The sequence below is a fragment of the Cadophora gregata genome (genome assembly GCF_030347475.1).
Source record: "Cadophora gregata isolate MNR1 chromosome Unknown scaffold_1, whole genome shotgun sequence".
NCBI classification, from domain to species: Eukaryota; Fungi; Ascomycota; class Leotiomycetes; order Helotiales; family Ploettnerulaceae; genus Cadophora; species Cadophora gregata.
Genome location: NW_026695924.1, coordinates 957,883 through 975,974, shown reverse-complemented (window position 1 = coordinate 975,974; position 18,092 = coordinate 957,883). Strand labels below are relative to the sequence as shown.

The window sequence follows — 18,092 nt, the reverse complement described above, 5'->3', positions numbered from 1 at the left end:
TTCCACCGTTTGTAGGCGAGAAAACATACTTTATCCCTCTGAACTATTTCCCAAATTGCTCTTTCTTCCCTCATCAACCCATCTAACATCATACTCTCGAAAAGAATACACAAGAAATTGCCACCTCCCAGACATCCGAACTCTTCTGTCCAATCTACGTATCCTTGAAGACGCAATAACTCTGACATTGAACGAGTTTGTATACTTCAAAGACTCTTGGTAAGGACGTTGATTTTCCACTTCACTTCAAGTGAAACTTCTATACTGAGTGAATTCACCCAACAGACAGACTGGAGAGTACGAGATCGATGCAAAAGGTTATCTGTTCTTCTGTCCGTAGATACAGCTATGCATTCGTATAAATACAAGCAGACCAGATTTTAATTTGAACTTCTCAATATTCAGGGACTTTAGCCTGGAAATCCTCCAACGGAGACGACGGGGCTGTTTCTTGCTGGACTCAAAGATTTAGCTTCGACTTGACTTTTAGATCTTGACTACATCCCCATCACCCGAGAGATGCGTCCGAAATCTTTCTCAGCTTATTTTGATTTCACACGATTGTTCTCTTGGACAATCGACGAAAATATGGTACGGATATGGACAGTGAGAAACGTCAAGTGACAACGACGAGTATGTGACAACGACCAGTATTTGACAACAACAAGCCCTGTATAATAACTTCTCATTTTCATCTAGGTAACCGGACGGGGTAGGACGTCCAGACATTTTTTTCGACATTCACATTTCCAGCGCCCTCCACCTTCCACCTTACACCAAGACACGCTCAAACAAAACATGAATTCAGCTCGCTCTTCAACCGAATTGTACAAACCAGAGCGACCTCCATGAATGTTTCGTACTGGTAAGGGTTTGGAGTTAACATATCTTTCTTGAGCTTGCAACAAATGCAGTGTCCTTATATACTCCCTCCCCCTTTCCCATTTTCCCCAACTCCCCAATTCTAAACTCCAAACTCCCAACTCCAACTCACTCATCCATCCATCCACCCACCCACCCTCTCACTCATCCACTCCCCCACTCCCTCACCCTCTCACCCTCTCACCCTCTCACCCTCTCACCCTCTCACCCTCTCACCCTCTCACCCTCTCACCCTCTCACCCTCTCACCCTCTCACCCTCTCACCCTCTCACCCTCTCACCCTCTCACCCTCTCACCCTCTCACCCTCTCACCCTCTCACCCTCTCACCCTCTCACCCTCTCACCCTCTCACGCCAGTCCCCACTCACTCACCAACTCACTCACCAACTCACTCCCCTCATTCCTCCCTTTAGAAACCCAAACCCAATTCCAAATCCACCTCCCCAGCCCTTTTCCAAGTTTCCAAGTGAATTACCGTGGCCTTTAATCTGACTCTTTCTTACCTTGCCTTGCCTTGACGTGCATTGGTGAATACAAAATCTACTCATGGCACTTTCCCCATGGCACTTCCACTTTCGCTTCCACTTTCGCTTCCACTTTCACTTTCGCTTCCACTTTCACTTTCGCTTCCACTTTCACTTTCGCTTCCACTTTCACTTTCGCTTCCACTTTCACTTCCACTTTCAAAGGAATTGATGGGCGCCGGAAAAGCCGGGAAAGGTATATAAATACCCTCCTCCTATCCCATAGAGAAGAAGGAATTCAAGCGACATGGAGAGATTATATATCAGACCCGCATTGGTTGCGTGAGATAAAGGTAAGGAATGGTGTGGTATGGTATGATATGGTATGGTGTGCCGCTCTCTCAATGTTCTATTTTTTTTAATCGTTTTGGTAAGAGTAAGGATATCGTTATTCCTTTACCTCTTCCACCTCCTCATATGCAGCCTATTCAACAACCCACCCCACCCCACCTCAATAAAACAAAACAAAACAAGACGCCATAACTATAAACATTGAGATTGAGAAGTATTATTGTCACTGTCCAATCTCAGTCTCAGCCTCAGTCTCGCTCTGACTCTTAATGTCATTGCCACTCTCATTGTCATTAATCAATCCCCTACCACCTGCCACCTGCCACCTGCCACCTGCTACCTGCCCTCCACCGCCTGCCTCCAATCAATCAATCAATTTACTTTCCCAAAGAAAAAAAAAAAAAAAAAAAAAAAAAAGTCCACCGTCCGCACACGCGGCGGATTCTGAGATATATATTGTTTGCCTTTACTTACACTAACCACCAACCATGTGACAAGGAAAGAAGAAAAGAGAAGATTACTAATGCTCCTGTTATATCCTGGTGCTTTTTATAATGCGGAATTTCATTCTCATTGTCTGATAATTTCTTTCGACTTTCTAAAGCCCAGTTCTCAGTATAGCCGATATCTACTCAATATTCGATATCCAAGCCTGCTCAACTATCTACTACACCAATGTATCTATTCTACACCAATGCAAACTATGCATTTTAAATCCAAAGCTGTATCCAACACATTTTTGTTCCTCCGGGTATCATCCCTCCCATCCTCCCAATTTGTACAACCATGCAAACTCAACCTCACTCACACCCTCACTCTCAACCTCACCCTCCTCCCCTATTTCAAGAAGACGATCCCCCCGGGCCTCTAAACCCTAAACTCAACCTCCTACCCCTCCCTTGCTGCTGCTGCTGCTGCTGCTGAGCACTCGACGACCCCGCATTGGGCGGCGGCGCAACCTGTTGACCAGTACCTGGTCTTTGCTGCTGACCTTGCGGCGCACTCGAAGAAGGATAAATAGGATATCCCATCCCACCACCCTGCTGTCCTTGTCCCTGTACACCATACGCACCCTGGTTCTGGCTCTGACTGGAGCCATACCCAGCACCATTATGCCCAGTCTCCAACTCGGCCTCCTCATCAACCACATCTCTCACCCCAAAACCCTGCGTATTCCTCGGACTAGGCGCCTGAACGTTCAGACTAGGCGTAGTATAGATACTCGGCGAAGGGGGCAGATGCTCGCCTGGTCTGCGTCTACCCCTCGTGCTTGCGCGCTTGAGAAGTGTTTCTTTCAGGTTATCGATATCATTGCTCCGCTTGCGCTCTAACTCCTCGGTGAACGCATCCCCCTCATCGCGTGCAGCAACCCACCCCGCACTAGGATCTTCAGTAGGTTTCCGGCGATTGAGAGCATCAGCGGCGCCTTCTTCAGTTTTGGTACCGAGACCGAGGTGGTCGACGCTGCTAGAGGAGGCGGTATCATCTGTCTTGGGGGTAGGAAAGAAGCGTTTCTCTTCCTTTGCGGCTTTGGCTTTGTCGCGCGCGGCAGCCGCCCAGTCATCTGGGACGGCGACGCTGTATCCTGGGTTTGTTGGGCCGCCGAGAGGTTCATTACCGCCACCGGGAGCGTAGATGGGGATCTTGCGAAGGGCGAGGACGAGTGCGCACATGAATTTGGAGCGGCGAGATGCGCGGACGGTTTCGTTTGCCCAGTTGGATTTGTGTCTGATTTCGACCTTGAGTTGGAGCTTGTCCATGTTACCAATTCCAGTGGCTTCGAGGATGATGTCTGGTTGGAAGTCGCGGGAATTGTCGGCGGCGCGGACGAAGGCTTCCATTTCGGCACGGAGAAGCTCGATATCTTCGAGCGTAGTGTCGAAGGAGATGAACATCTCGAGTTGTTCTTTCATGGCTTTGGAGCGTGTGACGTTTTCAATCCAGAGGTTGTTGAGGATGATGTTAGGGACTTGGACCATCTTCATGGTGTCGATTCTTTTGAAGACTGTGAAGAGGAGGGAGATTTGCTCCACAACGAGGTAAACCTTATCGATGTCTACTCTGTCGCCGACATCGTACGGGTGCTTAACGAACAGGAAGATACAAGAACCGAGGAACTCTTGGGTGGTAGCTGCAAAGACGAAAGACAGTGAGAGCAGGGTAGTACCGGCTGTTGCGAGTGTTGTGACGAAGGACGTATTTTGGAATGCAACTATTGATGGTTAGATATGCATCATTAGAAGCAGGGGTAACTTACCAAAGATGAACACGATAATGACACAGAGAATAGTGACAAGAACCGAATCCAAAACCCCAATAGCCTGTCCAACATCCCTCATACTGGCATTGATAGCCTTCCTGTCTCTTCCAATCTCAACAACCTTCATAATCATTTCTTCCAAAGAGATATCTCCATTTCCATCATTATCCAAAGCACGGAAAATCTCATCAGCCTCTTCTTTTCGTCCGGGGCCAAGGACTTCTTCAACGTCTTCAGCGAATAAGGACTCCTTTCCTTCCACAACAAAAGACATCCATAATCGCTTGGCCAGAGCTTCAGAAGAACGGGTCTTCTCCAGAGCTTCAATGATGACCGAGTGAGATGAAGTGGGGTTGAAGACTTGCTTTCCAGTAATTTCAGAAGCGATGTTTCCGAACACTGAGGTGACCTTATCTCCAACACGTCCAATATTCCCAATGATTCTCATTGGCGTAGCAGACCCAGATCGTGTGTGACTGGGTTTCTGACCTGTAGCCTTGGCCAACATAGCTTCAATACTATCATTGATGATATAGTCCTCCTCAACAAATTCAGGACAGTAGACAGGGAACAACGTCCTACTAGCATCGTACAACAGACCCAGAAGGTGAATATTTCTCTTCGAATCCTTGATCCTGCCATCGAACGACCGCTTGTGATAGTTGATACTGATCAATTGAATGAGCATCTTCTCAACCAGGAAAAGAATACTGGCAATAAGAGCTGGTGCTAGGATTTTCTTCATGACATCAATCCATCCCTTCTGTGGTCCAGGGTTGAGTTGTGTTGATGTCAAAGCCGTAAATGTGACCAGCGACGTCACAGACCATCCTACTAGCGACAGAGGAATCTCGACAGCTCGCAGAATAGTAGCATACTTTCTCGTTCCTGAGGAGACCACACCACTGAGAAACATGTATATGTTCGGTACAGCCTTCGAGACGAGTTTCGAGACCCAGATACTGAGCCAGATGATTTCAATCCACAGCCAAAAGAGCCAGACCTTGACTCCTGTGCCAGCAAACCGAGCATTCCTGTCCGTAATGGCGAAGATGACGATGGGAATCGCAATCAACGCTGCTATTGGCGCCACGTACATCAGGTATCTTGTAACCACCGAGAAGTTGACAATCTTGCTGTATACTTTTCCCAGCCCAGTAAGAGCTATCTCCTCCCCATCTGTGCCCACACGCACAGGTTTACTATCAATCTTCTTGACCTTGCGTCGTCCACCGCGGTGGAACAGTCCTTTCTTCTCGTCATCTTTGAATGTGGGTTGGTTGCTGAGATCGTTGTCGTTCATGACGCCTTCGCCCTGCTTCCTGGCTCCTGTCGAGGAAGAGCGTGTCTGGACATTGGTGAGGGGGATGCCGCCCTCGGAATCGTATGGGGTTCCCATGTTTGGGCTGGTCGTCGGGAGTGGTTGGAACCCTCGACGGGAGAAATCGGTGGGAGATCGAGGACTTCGAGGACTTCGTAATGACATGAAGGTGGATTATGTACGTAGTGTCTCTAGGAGACTTGCAGATGAATGCACCAGAACTGGGGTCTGGTTTGTATTTCGAGATTGGAGGTTGGTGCAAAGACTTTGTGAAGTCACTCTCGCCCGAGGATTGTAGGCGGGGTCGTGGAATGCCGCTTAGACAATGGCGAAGATCTTTGATCAATGGCGGTTTCGGGGTATGCAGAATCGAAGATCGATTCGCACCGTATTCGTCAGATAGAAATGGGATTCGCGTCAAGCGTATGTTTGTCGTGTGATGCTATGATTGCTCGACCGTCAAGGGCGACGAAGCTATGATGTCGTTTCTCGTATTTTCTTTCCCTTGGTCTAGTCCTGTCAAGCCAATGCACACCTGGACGATGTGCCGAAGCTAAAGAAAATCAATTCTCTCTCCTTCCAAAATCCGCAAAGTAATGCAGATGAGAGGAACGCAACTAAGAAACGAGGGTGGTGAGATGGATAGTAGAAGAAAAAGAAGATGTTGCAAGACACAAACTGGACATAGACAGTCGCCGTCGTCGTCGAATTCCTTCCCCCCTGATTTTGTTTTGCAGGGGCCCCACCTCCCCTAAGACCCCTGGGATCCCTGGGATCGGCAGGGATAAGCTGAACGGCGCCTGCAAGGTACGTCAGTCGGGGCTGAGAAGGCGAAACCCAGGCGAGCAGTGCAGCGAGCGGCGGGCCTGTGAGAGGCGGCGAAGCCGGGGGAGTTTGATCGCACGCGTTTCAGATCCAAGAGGGTCGTGAGACAGGTGGGAGGACAAGCATTGGATCGCGATGGGAGACGAGGACGAGGACGAGGACGAGGACCTGGTGAGATGAGATGATATTTGACATGCTATTAAAACGAGAAAAACAATTCGACGGCAGGTTGAAACAATGCAATCCTGGGGTGCCGGTCTGCCGACTGGATGATAGACTACTACTGTGCAATCGTGATACCGGAGGATGAACAGCGCTTTGGTCTCCAACTTCCTACCTAGGCTGTAATGGAACAATTCTGACCTCGAACCTGTCCTTGGAAGAGGCATGGCCTGGCCTGGCCAGCCAGTCCAACGTTCAACGTTCAACATTCAATAACGCAGCATCTCCAAATAACCTCAAAGACAAGGGCAAAGCGCCATTGACATCATTCCATGGCCGTGAGTTATCCACGCCGCCCTGGAATTTAGCCCAAGATACAACATCCGCAGCTTCGCTTCTTCTCAACTGCCCAACTGGGTATACTCCGAACAATTGCCACAGCCAACAAAACCTGCAGCATCCCAGTTTCTCTTTGCCATCTTTCCCAACATCCATCTGGAGTTGCAGCAGAAATAGAAAAATAGAGTAGGTCGGTAACATCCTAAGTTTTCCACCCATGCACGACGAAAAGCTTGCTCAACCTCCCTTGAAAAAACTCTGTCATTAGATGACTTAGATTGCCGACCCGAGCCTGTCCCGGTCCCGTTGCCCGTGTTTCTATTTCGATCGCACCAGATTTTCCCCTCTCTCTCCTCTCCACACCTGTATATTGCCAGCGGGAGTCCGCCGCGCCAACGCACTCAACAGTATTCCGCCCACTGCGCTCCCTATCCACCGGCATCAGTTTCCACTCCACTCCGCTGTCGAGCTCCCCACTCTCGGTTCACATCAAGATCATCATCAACCACTCAGTTGAGAGCTGCACCGTACCGCAAGGAAACAGACACACGCAAGCACCCGACATCAGCCCTTCACATCCACCATGAGCGAGCAGGCTAATACAGCAGAAACCAACATGAAGATAGACCCGGCACGCGCAAAGAGCCTCGTAGAAGCCCTTCAGAGCGTACAGAGCCGCATCACCAAAGCGAGCAACGGAAGGAATGTACGTCCATCTCTCCATCATGTGACCATTGTCCTCTCCCTCTCACCCCCAGCCAGCCATCCCTCCCTCAAATTCACAGCCCAGCTTCCAAGCCAGCCTAGAATTGAACAAATTATATCCTATAAGAATGAGGTCGAAAGACACAGCTGATGATAAGTGAACAGGTCCGCCTAGTAGCGGTCTCCAAACTAAAACCCGCATCCGATATCCAGGCCTTGTATCAAGCCGGCCAGCGACATTTCGGCGAGAACTATGCACAGGAGTTGATGGAGAAGGCGGAGATTCTGCCGAAAGATATTAAATGGCATTTCATCGGGGGGTTACAGTCTAGTGAGTTTACTTTCGTATCTCTTCGTTTCGCTCTGCTTGTTTCATCGCTGTTTGCTCTGTTCTGTGTTTCTAGGCATTAGTTTAAGCTTTGATTTTGCTGTTACTTTCTTTCAAGTTTAAATTTCCCCTACCTTAAGGTAGATATCTACATGTAAATCCCAATCACGTGGATCTTCTCACAAACCTGTCTGGAGAAGTCTCCAGCTTGATTACTATCCCTCCCCAACACCTCATTCCCCACGATGGCAAATCCCCTCCAGAAAACATCTTTTGTTGCACATCTACAATCTCGGACTTAACTCTCTACCACTTTTAATCCTCCAAATCATGCATCTTAAGAGCGACATGCATCCAGTCCAGCACCAGCTAAGGCGAAGTCTCTTGGCCGAACTTATCTCCTCATTTCGTCGGACTTAAGGCATCCAAGCTTTTTGTATGGCTGGCTGGTTAGCTGTTGTGTTTTATCTCCTAGCTCCTGCATGGTTTGGTTGATTGCTTGTGGGGTGCGGGGGATGGGATAGATGCAGGTCGGATGTGTTGCGATTCGTTTGTTGTGGTGGGTGTTTGCTGTTGGCTAGATGGCGTACGAATTGCTTCATATCGCCGTCTTGGCGATAATAATAATTGGCTTGAGGGTGTTTGTGCAGTGTTGAGATCATGGCGGCTCATCACACTGCCTGGATTTGGACAGTATTGCAGAAGTCCAAGTTGGAATTCTGTCTAGCGCTGTGTCGAGCTACATCTTTGGCCTGTGAACGATACCGTGGAAGTCACGACGATAACTCGCTTCGGTCACTCTTGACACAATCCTTCTGATCATGCTTACAGCTCCCGGCAATTACTGCGTGTCTTTTGCTCAACATAATTTTGGGTTCTGGTATCACTCCTGCAGTCAAGGGCAACTGAGCATTTCTGAGTCTACACGGGGGTGCAACGTCGTCAGTCAGGCATTGACAGCAGAGACGTTTCTGCACCTCCCAGATCTTCGGCAGCAGCTGTTGTGATGAGCAAGGGCTAGTTTATCTTTCTTACGAGATCAGAGTTTCTCCCAGACACTTTTTGCTCTTCCAATGCTGCCTACATTCTCTTCAGAGTTTGGACTCGAGTGTTGTTCCGACCCTTCCAGACAGGGCCAACCTTTTATTATCATGGTCAACCACAAAGTCCACGCTGGCCAGGGCCAGACCACTGGCTAGACCTCCTCTACCTGATCTTCCTCTACTTCTCCTGTTTTCTCTCACTTACTTTCCCCTATCCTCTCCTCTCCGCCCTCCCACCTCAAACACTCTCCACTATCCACCCACCAACTAACCTCCCCTCTCCCCCTCCAGATAAATGCAAACCCCTAACCTCCACCCTCCCCAACCTCCACCTCGTCTCCTCCGTCGACTCCGCCAAAAAAGCCACCCAGCTAAACGCCGGTCGCGCCTCCCTCTCCTCCACCCTCTCCCAAACATCCTCCTCATCCTCCCCACTCCCACCCCTCAACATCCACATCCAACTCAACACCTCCTCCGAACCCACCAAATCCGGCGTCACCCCCGGCCAGGAAACAACCCTCCTCGCAAAACACATCCTACAAACCTGTCCACACCTACACCTCCTCGGGCTCATGACTATCGGATCTATTGCGCGGAGTCAAGCTTCCGGTCAAGGTTCCGGTGAAGGAGCTGAAAATGAGGATTTCGTTTGCTTGAGAGAGGAGAGGGATAGGCTTGAGAGGGAGCTTGTGGGGGAGGGGTTGTTGAGTGTGAAGAGGAGGGGTGAGGGAGGGGCTGGGGCTGGGGCTGGTGGAGAAGGGGAGGGGGAAGGTGGATTGGAGGGAGGGTTGGAGTGTAGTATGGGGATGAGTGAGGATTTTGAGGAGGCGGTTAGGGCGGGGAGTGGGGAGGTTAGGGTGGGGAGTACGATTTTTGGGGTGAGGCCTAGTAGGGAGGAGTTTAGTGTTAAGGGGGATGTGAAGGGGGAAGAGGGGAAGTCGTGATGGGGGAGAGGGAGAGGAGATGGGGGATGGGTGGAGGGGTCGTAGTGACTAGAGGACTAGAGATATGATATGATGAGATGAATGGTGCGGTGAGTAGCTTATGATAAATGCTAGAGGATTCACTTTGCATTCATAAATGGGAGCTCGGGCAGAGAGAGATGAAGCTGAGACGGATTACTAGAATGAGTGACAATCTCTAGAAGAATAAATAGTCAACCATTAAGCGAAGCGTGGAAGTAAAGAGTATGCGGAACGCAAAGTCGCCGTACTATTTGAGGGCTTAAAGATCACAGCTTCGATCACTACATGTCCAGCAGCTAGATATATCCATCCTCTCTGTTCAATAAACAGCCAGGCCAATTATCTGAACGTACAAGAATTGCAGCCCTTATACAAATTATGCTTCCCTTCCGACACAACATATTCTCGTCCATCCCATCCCCTCTCCCAAAGCCAAAATACCATCAGCCAAATAGTTTTATAACAATTATACCCCCACCACATCATACAACGACCATCTCCCCTCCCCTTCCCCCAATTCTCAAACCCACCCTAATACTGATACTCTTTTTCCCACCTCTCCTTCCTTGGATGCTTAATCGTCGTATTGGGCGGATGATCCTCCTTCTGGAACCTACACCCAAAAGCCGTACAAACAGGCTCCTTCCCCGCCCCCGGAAACGACACACTCGGACAATGATGCCCATAAATACAAAACTCCAACTCACAATCCTGACCATTCAGGCAGGGGTTCAACCTCGTCAGGTACGCAATGGCCTTCAGATCCTCCTCGGTGGCTTTATACTGGTGCTCGAAGCAGCACTCGTCGCCCTTGGCGCAGGGCCCGCGCAGGTAGTGGTTGTTGCATAACTTGTTGTTTGTGGTGCGGCGCTTGATGCGGTCGAGGACCGCGGCGTTGACTGTTATGGGGGGGTCGAGACCGCGGGGGGTGGGCGCCCAGATGGGGACGGGCTTGGAGTGGGTGGGTGTGGGAGTGGCCTTTTTGAGGGAGATGGTGGTTGTGCTGCCACTTTTGACTGATACTGGGGACGGGGTGGGAACTGGAGGGGCGATTGATGTAACTCCTGCCCAGGTTGAAGGGACTTCATTTGTAGGCAAACGATCAATCAGTTTTTCGGCCCGAAATATGTCGTTGAGTGTCAGGATTTGGAGTCCGGTTGCTGAGAGTTCGCGGACAATGGGTGGACCTTCAATTATGGTAATTCTGCTTCGGTCGTCCTTTGTTACGACCTCGTCCAGAAATGGCGCATATCCAGCATCGTGGGAAATACCAAGAAGAATCTGTTTGCAATTATGGTTTCGTAGATGCCAGCGCATACATTCTATTGAAGTCAGTCGTGGCCAGGCCATGGGTTGCTTCTCGCAGATGTTGTGAGCTGTGTACCTTTTATTTTTGAATCTGCCCTCTCCTTCCCATGTCCAACATCAATGAAATCAAACGAAGCTTTTCCTTGTGTAAATCCTAACGTAAATTCCCTAAGATCATCCGGATTGTCTAGAGATCCATCTCGTCGCATAGCTTTGGAGAGTCCAGTAATATTCGCACAAACTTTAGCCATAACTTCGATTTGATCCGTGAGATCGTGGCAGTTATCGAGAATCGTATTTCGTAGAAGAGTTGCTGCTTGTTTTCCGCCTTCGATGCCTTGTCGAATTAGGGTTTCGTTGAACTGCAGACAAAGTCAGTGGGTGCAAGCTGGCAATGGGGCCAGAGACCCTTACAATCATGCCATCCCCATCAATCAACACCATAATGTACGGATTTCGATTCTGCAGATATCAGCAAGCATCGTGACCCCTCCGCAGATGCTTCGTACCCTCATATTATCACAATCAAAGCTAAACTGTCCCATGCGTTGTTGTGCGTGATTCAACTGCTGTTGCAAGTCTCTTCTGGAGCGCCTGGCATCCTCCAAATCCAATTGTGCATCATTCAACTCTTGTGTCAAACGAGTATTCTCTTCTCGGTATTGTGTTTCGATTCCCTCGGCGTAGAGCATGAGATCCTGTAAGTCGAAGTTAGACAGATTCCAAAGCTGTCGACAGGTTGAGCTTCATCAAACGGACCTTGATCAGCTCATCACTGCTATCTTGGTGGTCTCGCAGAACTCGATATCGTTGTACGAAATTCATAATGGTCGGAATAGGCGGCGATTGCGCCATGAGGCTCATTGTAGTCATATTGTTGAACGACTGTTTTTGTGTGGTGGTGATAAATTGGCTGGAGTGAGGTAGAGTGAAGCTTGAGCCTGAAGGCTGGAGATCAGCTGAAATTTCCCGAGCCAACAGGCTGGTGTCGCGTGTTTTTCAGCGGATCTGCGAGGGTGACGCGCCTGTGGGTCGAACCTAAAGTAGCCCTAGCCTGTAAATTGACTTCATCGAGGGTTGGGAGATGGACCTTGATGTTATCCTGCTGTTATTCTCTTCTCTTATGCTCACTTCTTTTATTGTTAGATTGTTGTTTTCATTCCCATGTTCTGTTTGCAATGTGGACCAGTGGTCTGAGGTGCGTTTGGACAGCCAACAAAAGAAAGCTCTTTCGGCTTCCGCTTCAGCTTCAGCTCCCAACTACCACCTACAGTTTTCATGCTCATGCTCATGCTCGGAGTCAGGCTGCCCGCGACTACCCATCTATCTTCTGGTGCATTCCTTCTTCTGCCCAACTATGTGCCCGGCTGCAGTACAATGCATCGCTGTGTGTGCCTCGCGGCTTCGGTTGGCAACCGCTGGCTTTTCCCCAGTCCCTGAATATCCTATCAGCTGCTCTGGCTTGTGCCCCTGCCGCCTGCTGTGTTGCTTTGCTACTCGGCAAGCAGATTTCCAGGACTCTGTGTTGTACCGCTTGAGCTTGAGCCGGGATCAGAGAAGTGATGAGGCGTACGGCTTGAGAGGCATCCATCCGTCGGTGAGCAATCAGGAAGAGTTCAGAGCCTGAATCTTCATTGGTGTTGTGATTTATCACGTGCGTTGTTTGCGTCTCGAGCTGTCTCACGCTGCGGTGTTGGGAGAATTTGGACTCTTAATCTCAGGATCAAGTCATGCCAAGCGTAGCTCCAGACTGCGGCCGGAAGTAATGTTTGTCCCTTCGTCAACTTCAAGTGATGTTTGACCAATTATTATTCCTGCAGCGCACGGCGCTCTCTGACTTATTTTCAGTACTTCTAAGCTGTCTTTCATTTTCCATAGTATAGCCCAGGAGGTGATAGAGATTTCCTTCTCATATTTCATAATTGGCCGGATAGGAATCTATTCAAGAGCTTGGTGTTGTTCGCTTTGTTACCTTATGCTCCGCATCTTGCCCCAATCCAAGGAGTGACGCAAACTGCAAACTTCCTTTCAGAAGGAAAGTTATATCCTATCCTCTAAGCTTAGCACACAGTATTCTCTGTTAGGTTTATTCGCAGCCCTCAAGCGACTCTTTGCACTTTTGACTTTCTCTAATCGCAATGCAAGGCTGACTCGGACCTCAATCAAGCTTTCTATCCACAGGATGCGAAGACACGCGTCACAGCCTGATCTTTTCGATGAGCAAAAAGCAAGTGACCAAACTTAGTCAGTTAAGGACAATGCAAAGACACTTTTGTTATGTTTGGAATAGTCGCTCAAATTTATTCGGCAGGTAAACCAAAGCCTCGTGTCATTGTGGCTGCTGTAGCTTGAAGCATCACTATTAGACGAGGACTAATTCAATTGAGTCACACCCGCCTAACTCGCCTCGACTATAGGACTGGTGTTACAAGATGTATTGGAGTATGTTCCAGCTAGCCTGTCGGGTTGGATGATGCATGCTGCACGGGAGTAGGGGTCAAGTGATACACAAAGGCGGGAGGAGCTGCTCACGGAGGTGAAAGAGTTGAGGTTGTGGAAGTATGGTGTTGACGAAGAAGGAGTTGGTAGACCACTTTGAAATATCTTACATTGGACAGTGGGGTACGTATTGATTTATCAATAAGTGAGGGACGGAAGGCTTCTTGAAGCTTGTTAAGCCTCTTTCGAGTCGAAGCCTCGGATGCTCATTATAGGCTTAGGTTCTCATGCCAGGGAAGGAATGAAATAGTACTTGGATCACACATATAATGTACATATTCAATTGAAACCACATCCTCCTGCTCAAAAAGTTAGCGAGCCCCTAACCCAACCATCAACACACGTGACATCCCTACCGGACTGTCAACCGGCTCTCGGCAAAAGCAAGCACGACATCTCCGAACCCAATTACAAATCCACACCATCACCACTCTCCATCTCATCCAAAGATGGGGCATACCACGACCTCTAATCAACACATCTCCTAACCCCAAACATCTAGGAATCAACCATGGCCCAACCAAGTGAAAGAGATACAGAAGATCAGGCGCATGTGCACGAGCAGACTGAACAATCGCCACTGCTTGGCGATCATCAGCCCGGTCAGCAGGCTAATGTAGATGATGAGGTTGAGAAGGGTGGCAGAACGACGAGTTGGTGGGTTTGGAGGGGGTTCTGGGTTCTTTTCGGGGCTCTTGTTCTGTCGGTGTTTGTTAAAGGGTGGATTGATGCTGGTGGTGATGTTGAGGTATATCTTTTTAGTTTCGGTTGATTGACCCCGCTGATTAAATATACAGTTCGATTTGAAAGGTGCACTGAAGCGGGCTCTTGGAGGGGGGTTGAGTGGTGCTGCGGCTATGGTCTTGCAAGTGCTACTTTTGATGGTATGGAGTCTTAGAGAGTCTTAGAATTATCATGTTCATATGGGTGTTGACTGACAAATTTATAGCCACTTCGCACTATCATGAATTATCAATATCGCTTTGGAACTTCATTCTCCGCTGCGACCCGGACTCTGTATGCTGATGGAGGGTTCATTCGGTATTACCAGGGCATGGGTGCTGCTCTTGTGCAAGGTAATTATTCCCCATGATATATTATATTGGGTTTGAAAGTCGTGCGAGACACTAACACATCTCCAGGTCCTGTGTCACGATTCGGAGACACAGCTGCCAATGCCGGCATCCTTGCTTTACTACAGTCAAATTCCTACTTGAAGGGTCTCCCAACACCAATCAAAACAGTATTCGCATCTCTCTGCGCCGCTTCCTTCCGCATGATCCTAACACCAATCGACACTCTCAAAACCACTCTCCAAGTCCAAGGTTCCCGAGGTACCACCCTCCTCCGTCAGCGCATCAAGTCAAACGGAGTCGGCAGTCTCTGGTGGGGTGCATTCGCAACTGCGGCCGCGACCTTCGTCGGTCATTACCCTTGGTTTGCAACTTACAACTTCCTTTTCGAAAACATTCCCGAACCTCCAAAGCACTCGATCGTCGTCTGGCTTCTGCGTCTTGCGTTTATTGGGTTCGTGGCTTCGGTTGTGTCGGATACGGTGTCGAATTCTTTGAGAGTTGTGAAGACGTATCGCCAGGTTAATGACACGCAGGTTTCGTATAGTAAGTATTGCTCCTCATGTCACCCTTTGAACTTTTCCGGGGGGGTTGGACTAATGAAATTGTACAGCCGAGGCGGCGAAATTAGTTGTCCTTCAAGATGGAGTCACGGGATTATTTGGACGAGGACTTAAGACCAGGATCCTGTGCAATGGTTTGCAAGGATTGTTGTTCAGCATTCTCTGGAAGTTATTCTTGGATCTGTGAATAATCCCTTCCGCAATTGCTGCATATGATATCTTCTATCAGATGATAGAATCAGGCTAATAGATACCGCAGATGGGAGAAGAAGACAAGTTCTTGATTCTCCGTATCAAGTGACCCCATTGAATATGAATGATGATGATAGACTTTTTGGATACACGAAGAAACGGTAGACGGTATGCTGTTGTTCGCACATAGGATCCGCCATCATGGTCACCAGAAGTTGAGTTAATCTCACGAAATAGATACCTCCGTCTCGGATCTTTTGTTATCAGGTGGAAAAATGCTAGATAACAAGAGAGCGTTCATTACAATGTATCATGGCTTGAACAAGGAGATTCAAGGCAGAGATAGAACATACACAGCATACAAGATCTTTATTTGTATGTCTTCTTGGCGTTGGTCCACTTGAAAGTCTTTCCCATCAGATCCATCACGTGTTCCCCCATTTGCTACTCAGGTAGGTATTAGTCCGGGTTCATGCTTCTCGAACCATATTCACCACATTTAACTTTCATCTTCTGACTTTGATTTTAGGCACTCGCTCGTTGGCAACAATCAGGCAGCCATGCTGTGGTGAATATCTTCTCCTCAACCGTTTTACCCCACAATTCTCGCACAAAACACCTCAACAGCACCACAAATTCAATCTCCTAGCATTCCAAGCTACCAAAAATGGCACCATCTCCACTTGATGGAACCCCTTTGGCGGGTTTGGAGCACAAGATCGGCATGCTTATATTTCAAGACGAAGACTTGAACATCACCATCCATAAGGGTCCCTTTGGGGTTACTATTCCTGACCGTATTACATGTGCTGTTGGCTTGGAGGCCATAAATTCAACATCTGGCAAGCGGCTGCTTGTCAAGGAGGCTGTCAAGAAAGGCGAACTAATCTGCTCTAGCAAGCCGCTTCTGAACATCGTAGGTCTTCCATGCTCAGCTTCACGTTCCTCATAGGGCCATAGGGGAAACTGCTGACATTTTCAGATTGATGATGATAACACGCTGAAGTACACTTGCGACAATTGCATGGTCACTCAGATCAATGAGATGTCATCTCGACACCGAACCACATCAACCACACTGCCAGAGCTTATTGCAGATGAAAATATCAAGTTCCTCGCCTGCGGTAGTTGCAAGATTTTGTACTACTGTAGCAAGGTACGTTCCCATACTCATGCATATGTCTAGAATCTATTTTAATGCGATACACTTAGAAATGCCAAAAGGAAGCTTGGAAGGACCACCACAAGTTCGAGTGCGGAACCTTCACCAAGATGCAAAAAGTCGGCGCCGGAGAAGCTTTGGGCAAGAAGAAGACTCGCTTCCTCATCCGTCTTCTGGAGTGCCGTGAGAGAGGCAGATTGTCAGAGTCAGAGTGGACCGAGGTACTCAGATTACCTACCGGTAGAAAGTCCAAGATGGCAATGAAGCCTTTCGACGATGTGGCCGTGGCCGTTGCTGAGATCGTCAAAGCCTTCGTGGAGACTAATGTCAGCGCGGACAAAATCGTCGATCTGTTTTGCATGGTACTCCAATTACCTTCAATGTCCGATCATAAGCATTGGCTAACAGTACACAGATGCATAACAACCAATGCGCAATCTCCATTCCTCTCATCAAAGGCTGCCGTATGCACGATCCCACGGTCCCAACCGAGTGCATGGTCGGAACCAGTCTCGAACCATTCCTGGCTTACATATCCCACGAGTGCATGCCATCTGCCAGAATCGTCCATGAAAGCGCCGAGCTCCGCATCAGAGCTTCACGAGATATCGCTGCCGGTGAAGAAGTTACTCTGTGCTACACCCCAGAAATCCGTGACTACCAAGCCCGCAAGTCAAACTTGAAGACCTTTGGTGAGATTGACTGCAACTGCGTTCTCTGCCAGAAGGGCGACTTCGGTCCACAGGGTCCCCTCCGGGACCAGGTCCGAGCATTGAAGGATATCGATCTGGCCACGTCCCCTAACCGTATTGGAGACGTCAAACTTGGTATCCAAGCAATGCTAGATGCTGGTTTCGGATGGGGAGCTGATCCTATGCGCGAGTTACACCAGCAGCTCCTCCGTGGCTATTTCGCCAAGATGAACGCCGTCGAGTGCCTCAAGATCGCCCTCAAGATGCGTTACCAGATCGAGCCTGCTCAATACCCACCAACATCCATGCAATCCCGCATCGAGACCCTCTACGTCCTCCAATCCTTCTTGAACTTCCCCGCTCCAGGAGCTTCTAAGCTAGGCGATCTCCCAATGAAGGTCAAGGAACTTGCTGCCCAGGTCAATTTCAATCTGAGAGACATGTTGGCTAGGGATGTTGCTCAATGCTTTGGATCTGACTCGATGGTTGCGAATTTTGAGAAGGACTTTGCGGAGAGACAGGGTATTGAGTTCAACAAACACGTCCAGAGATCTAGCAAGCGAAAGCTTTATAAGTATGTTCCTCTAGGCCAGAGTGAGGCTGCTCGTGTCAAGTTCGTCAAGAATATGAATGAGCTGCTGGAGTGGGCTGGCTTGGATGCTTTGGAGGCTAAGGATCTGCTATAGACGATTCTAGTTGATATTGAACATGGGTGGCTTTTCATTCGATCGGAGTTGTAGACAGATTATTTGTCTCATAATTGCCCCTACTCGGAAGCCACGCCTTAAAGAATGAATACCTCATGAATCATGATACTGCTCCTTTTTACCTTCTGAATGAGAAATTGAACATTGTTTAGATACAACAGCAAATTTTAGTCTGCTAAATCAAAGTCGGGACTGTTTCCTTCTATCGGTTTTATACTCAGCGTCCCTTTCAAATTGGGCTGGATTGACTT

At 48.8% G+C, this 18,092-nt stretch overlaps 6 protein-coding genes across 6 annotated transcripts; 4 read left to right on the top strand and 2 right to left on the bottom strand.

Annotated features, from left to right (window-relative positions):
* Positions 1–1,171: 1,171 nt before the first annotated feature.
* On the bottom strand, positions 1,172–6,972 carry ONS95_000306 (uncharacterized protein). Its single transcript, XM_058493454.1, has 2 exons — positions 3,955–6,972; positions 1,172–3,909 (listed from the first exon to the last, which is right to left on the bottom strand). The coding sequence occupies exons 1-2, from the start codon at positions 5,441–5,443 to the stop codon at positions 2,540–2,542; spliced, it is 2,859 nt and encodes a 952-aa protein (XP_058363654.1). The 5' UTR covers positions 5,444–6,972; the 3' UTR covers positions 1,172–2,539.
* On the top strand, positions 6,400–9,624 carry ONS95_000305 (uncharacterized protein; the record flags this gene model as incomplete). The annotated part of the gene is made up of 3 exons (XM_058493453.1): positions 6,400–7,310; positions 7,475–7,640; positions 8,972–9,624. Exons 1-3 carry the CDS (start codon positions 7,188–7,190, stop codon positions 9,622–9,624), a joined length of 942 nt encoding a protein of 313 aa, XP_058363653.1. The 5' UTR covers positions 6,400–7,187.
* Positions 9,625–9,634: 10 nt separating this feature from the next.
* ONS95_000304 (uncharacterized protein) lies at positions 9,635–13,754 on the bottom strand. The gene is made up of 4 exons (XM_058493452.1): positions 11,713–13,754; positions 11,368–11,651; positions 11,030–11,315; positions 9,635–10,967 (listed from the first exon to the last, which is right to left on the bottom strand). The coding sequence occupies exons 2-4, from the start codon at positions 11,395–11,397 to the stop codon at positions 10,177–10,179; spliced, it is 1,107 nt and encodes a 368-aa protein (XP_058363652.1). The 5' UTR covers positions 11,398–11,651; positions 11,713–13,754; the 3' UTR covers positions 9,635–10,176.
* Positions 13,755–13,828: 74 nt separating this feature from the next.
* Positions 13,829–15,271, top strand: ONS95_000303 (uncharacterized protein). The gene is made up of 4 exons (XM_058493451.1): positions 13,829–14,200; positions 14,250–14,336; positions 14,402–14,528; positions 14,595–15,271. The coding sequence occupies exons 1-4, from the start codon at positions 13,964–13,966 to the stop codon at positions 15,200–15,202; spliced, it is 1,059 nt and encodes a 352-aa protein (XP_058363651.1). The 5' UTR covers positions 13,829–13,963; the 3' UTR covers positions 15,203–15,271.
* A 284-nt stretch (positions 15,272–15,555) lies between these two features.
* ONS95_000302 (uncharacterized protein) lies at positions 15,556–15,929 on the top strand (the record flags this gene model as incomplete). Its single annotated transcript, XM_058493450.1, has 3 exons — positions 15,556–15,655; positions 15,701–15,732; positions 15,810–15,929. 3 exons carry the CDS (start codon positions 15,556–15,558, stop codon positions 15,927–15,929), a joined length of 252 nt encoding a protein of 83 aa, XP_058363650.1.
* Positions 15,930–15,947: 18 nt separating this feature from the next.
* On the top strand, positions 15,948–17,820 carry ONS95_000301 (uncharacterized protein; the record flags this gene model as incomplete). The annotated part of the gene is made up of 4 exons (XM_058493449.1): positions 15,948–16,196; positions 16,263–16,436; positions 16,493–16,804; positions 16,858–17,820. 4 exons carry the CDS (start codon positions 15,948–15,950, stop codon positions 17,818–17,820), a joined length of 1,698 nt encoding a protein of 565 aa, XP_058363649.1.
* Positions 17,821–18,092: the final 272 nt, after the last annotated feature.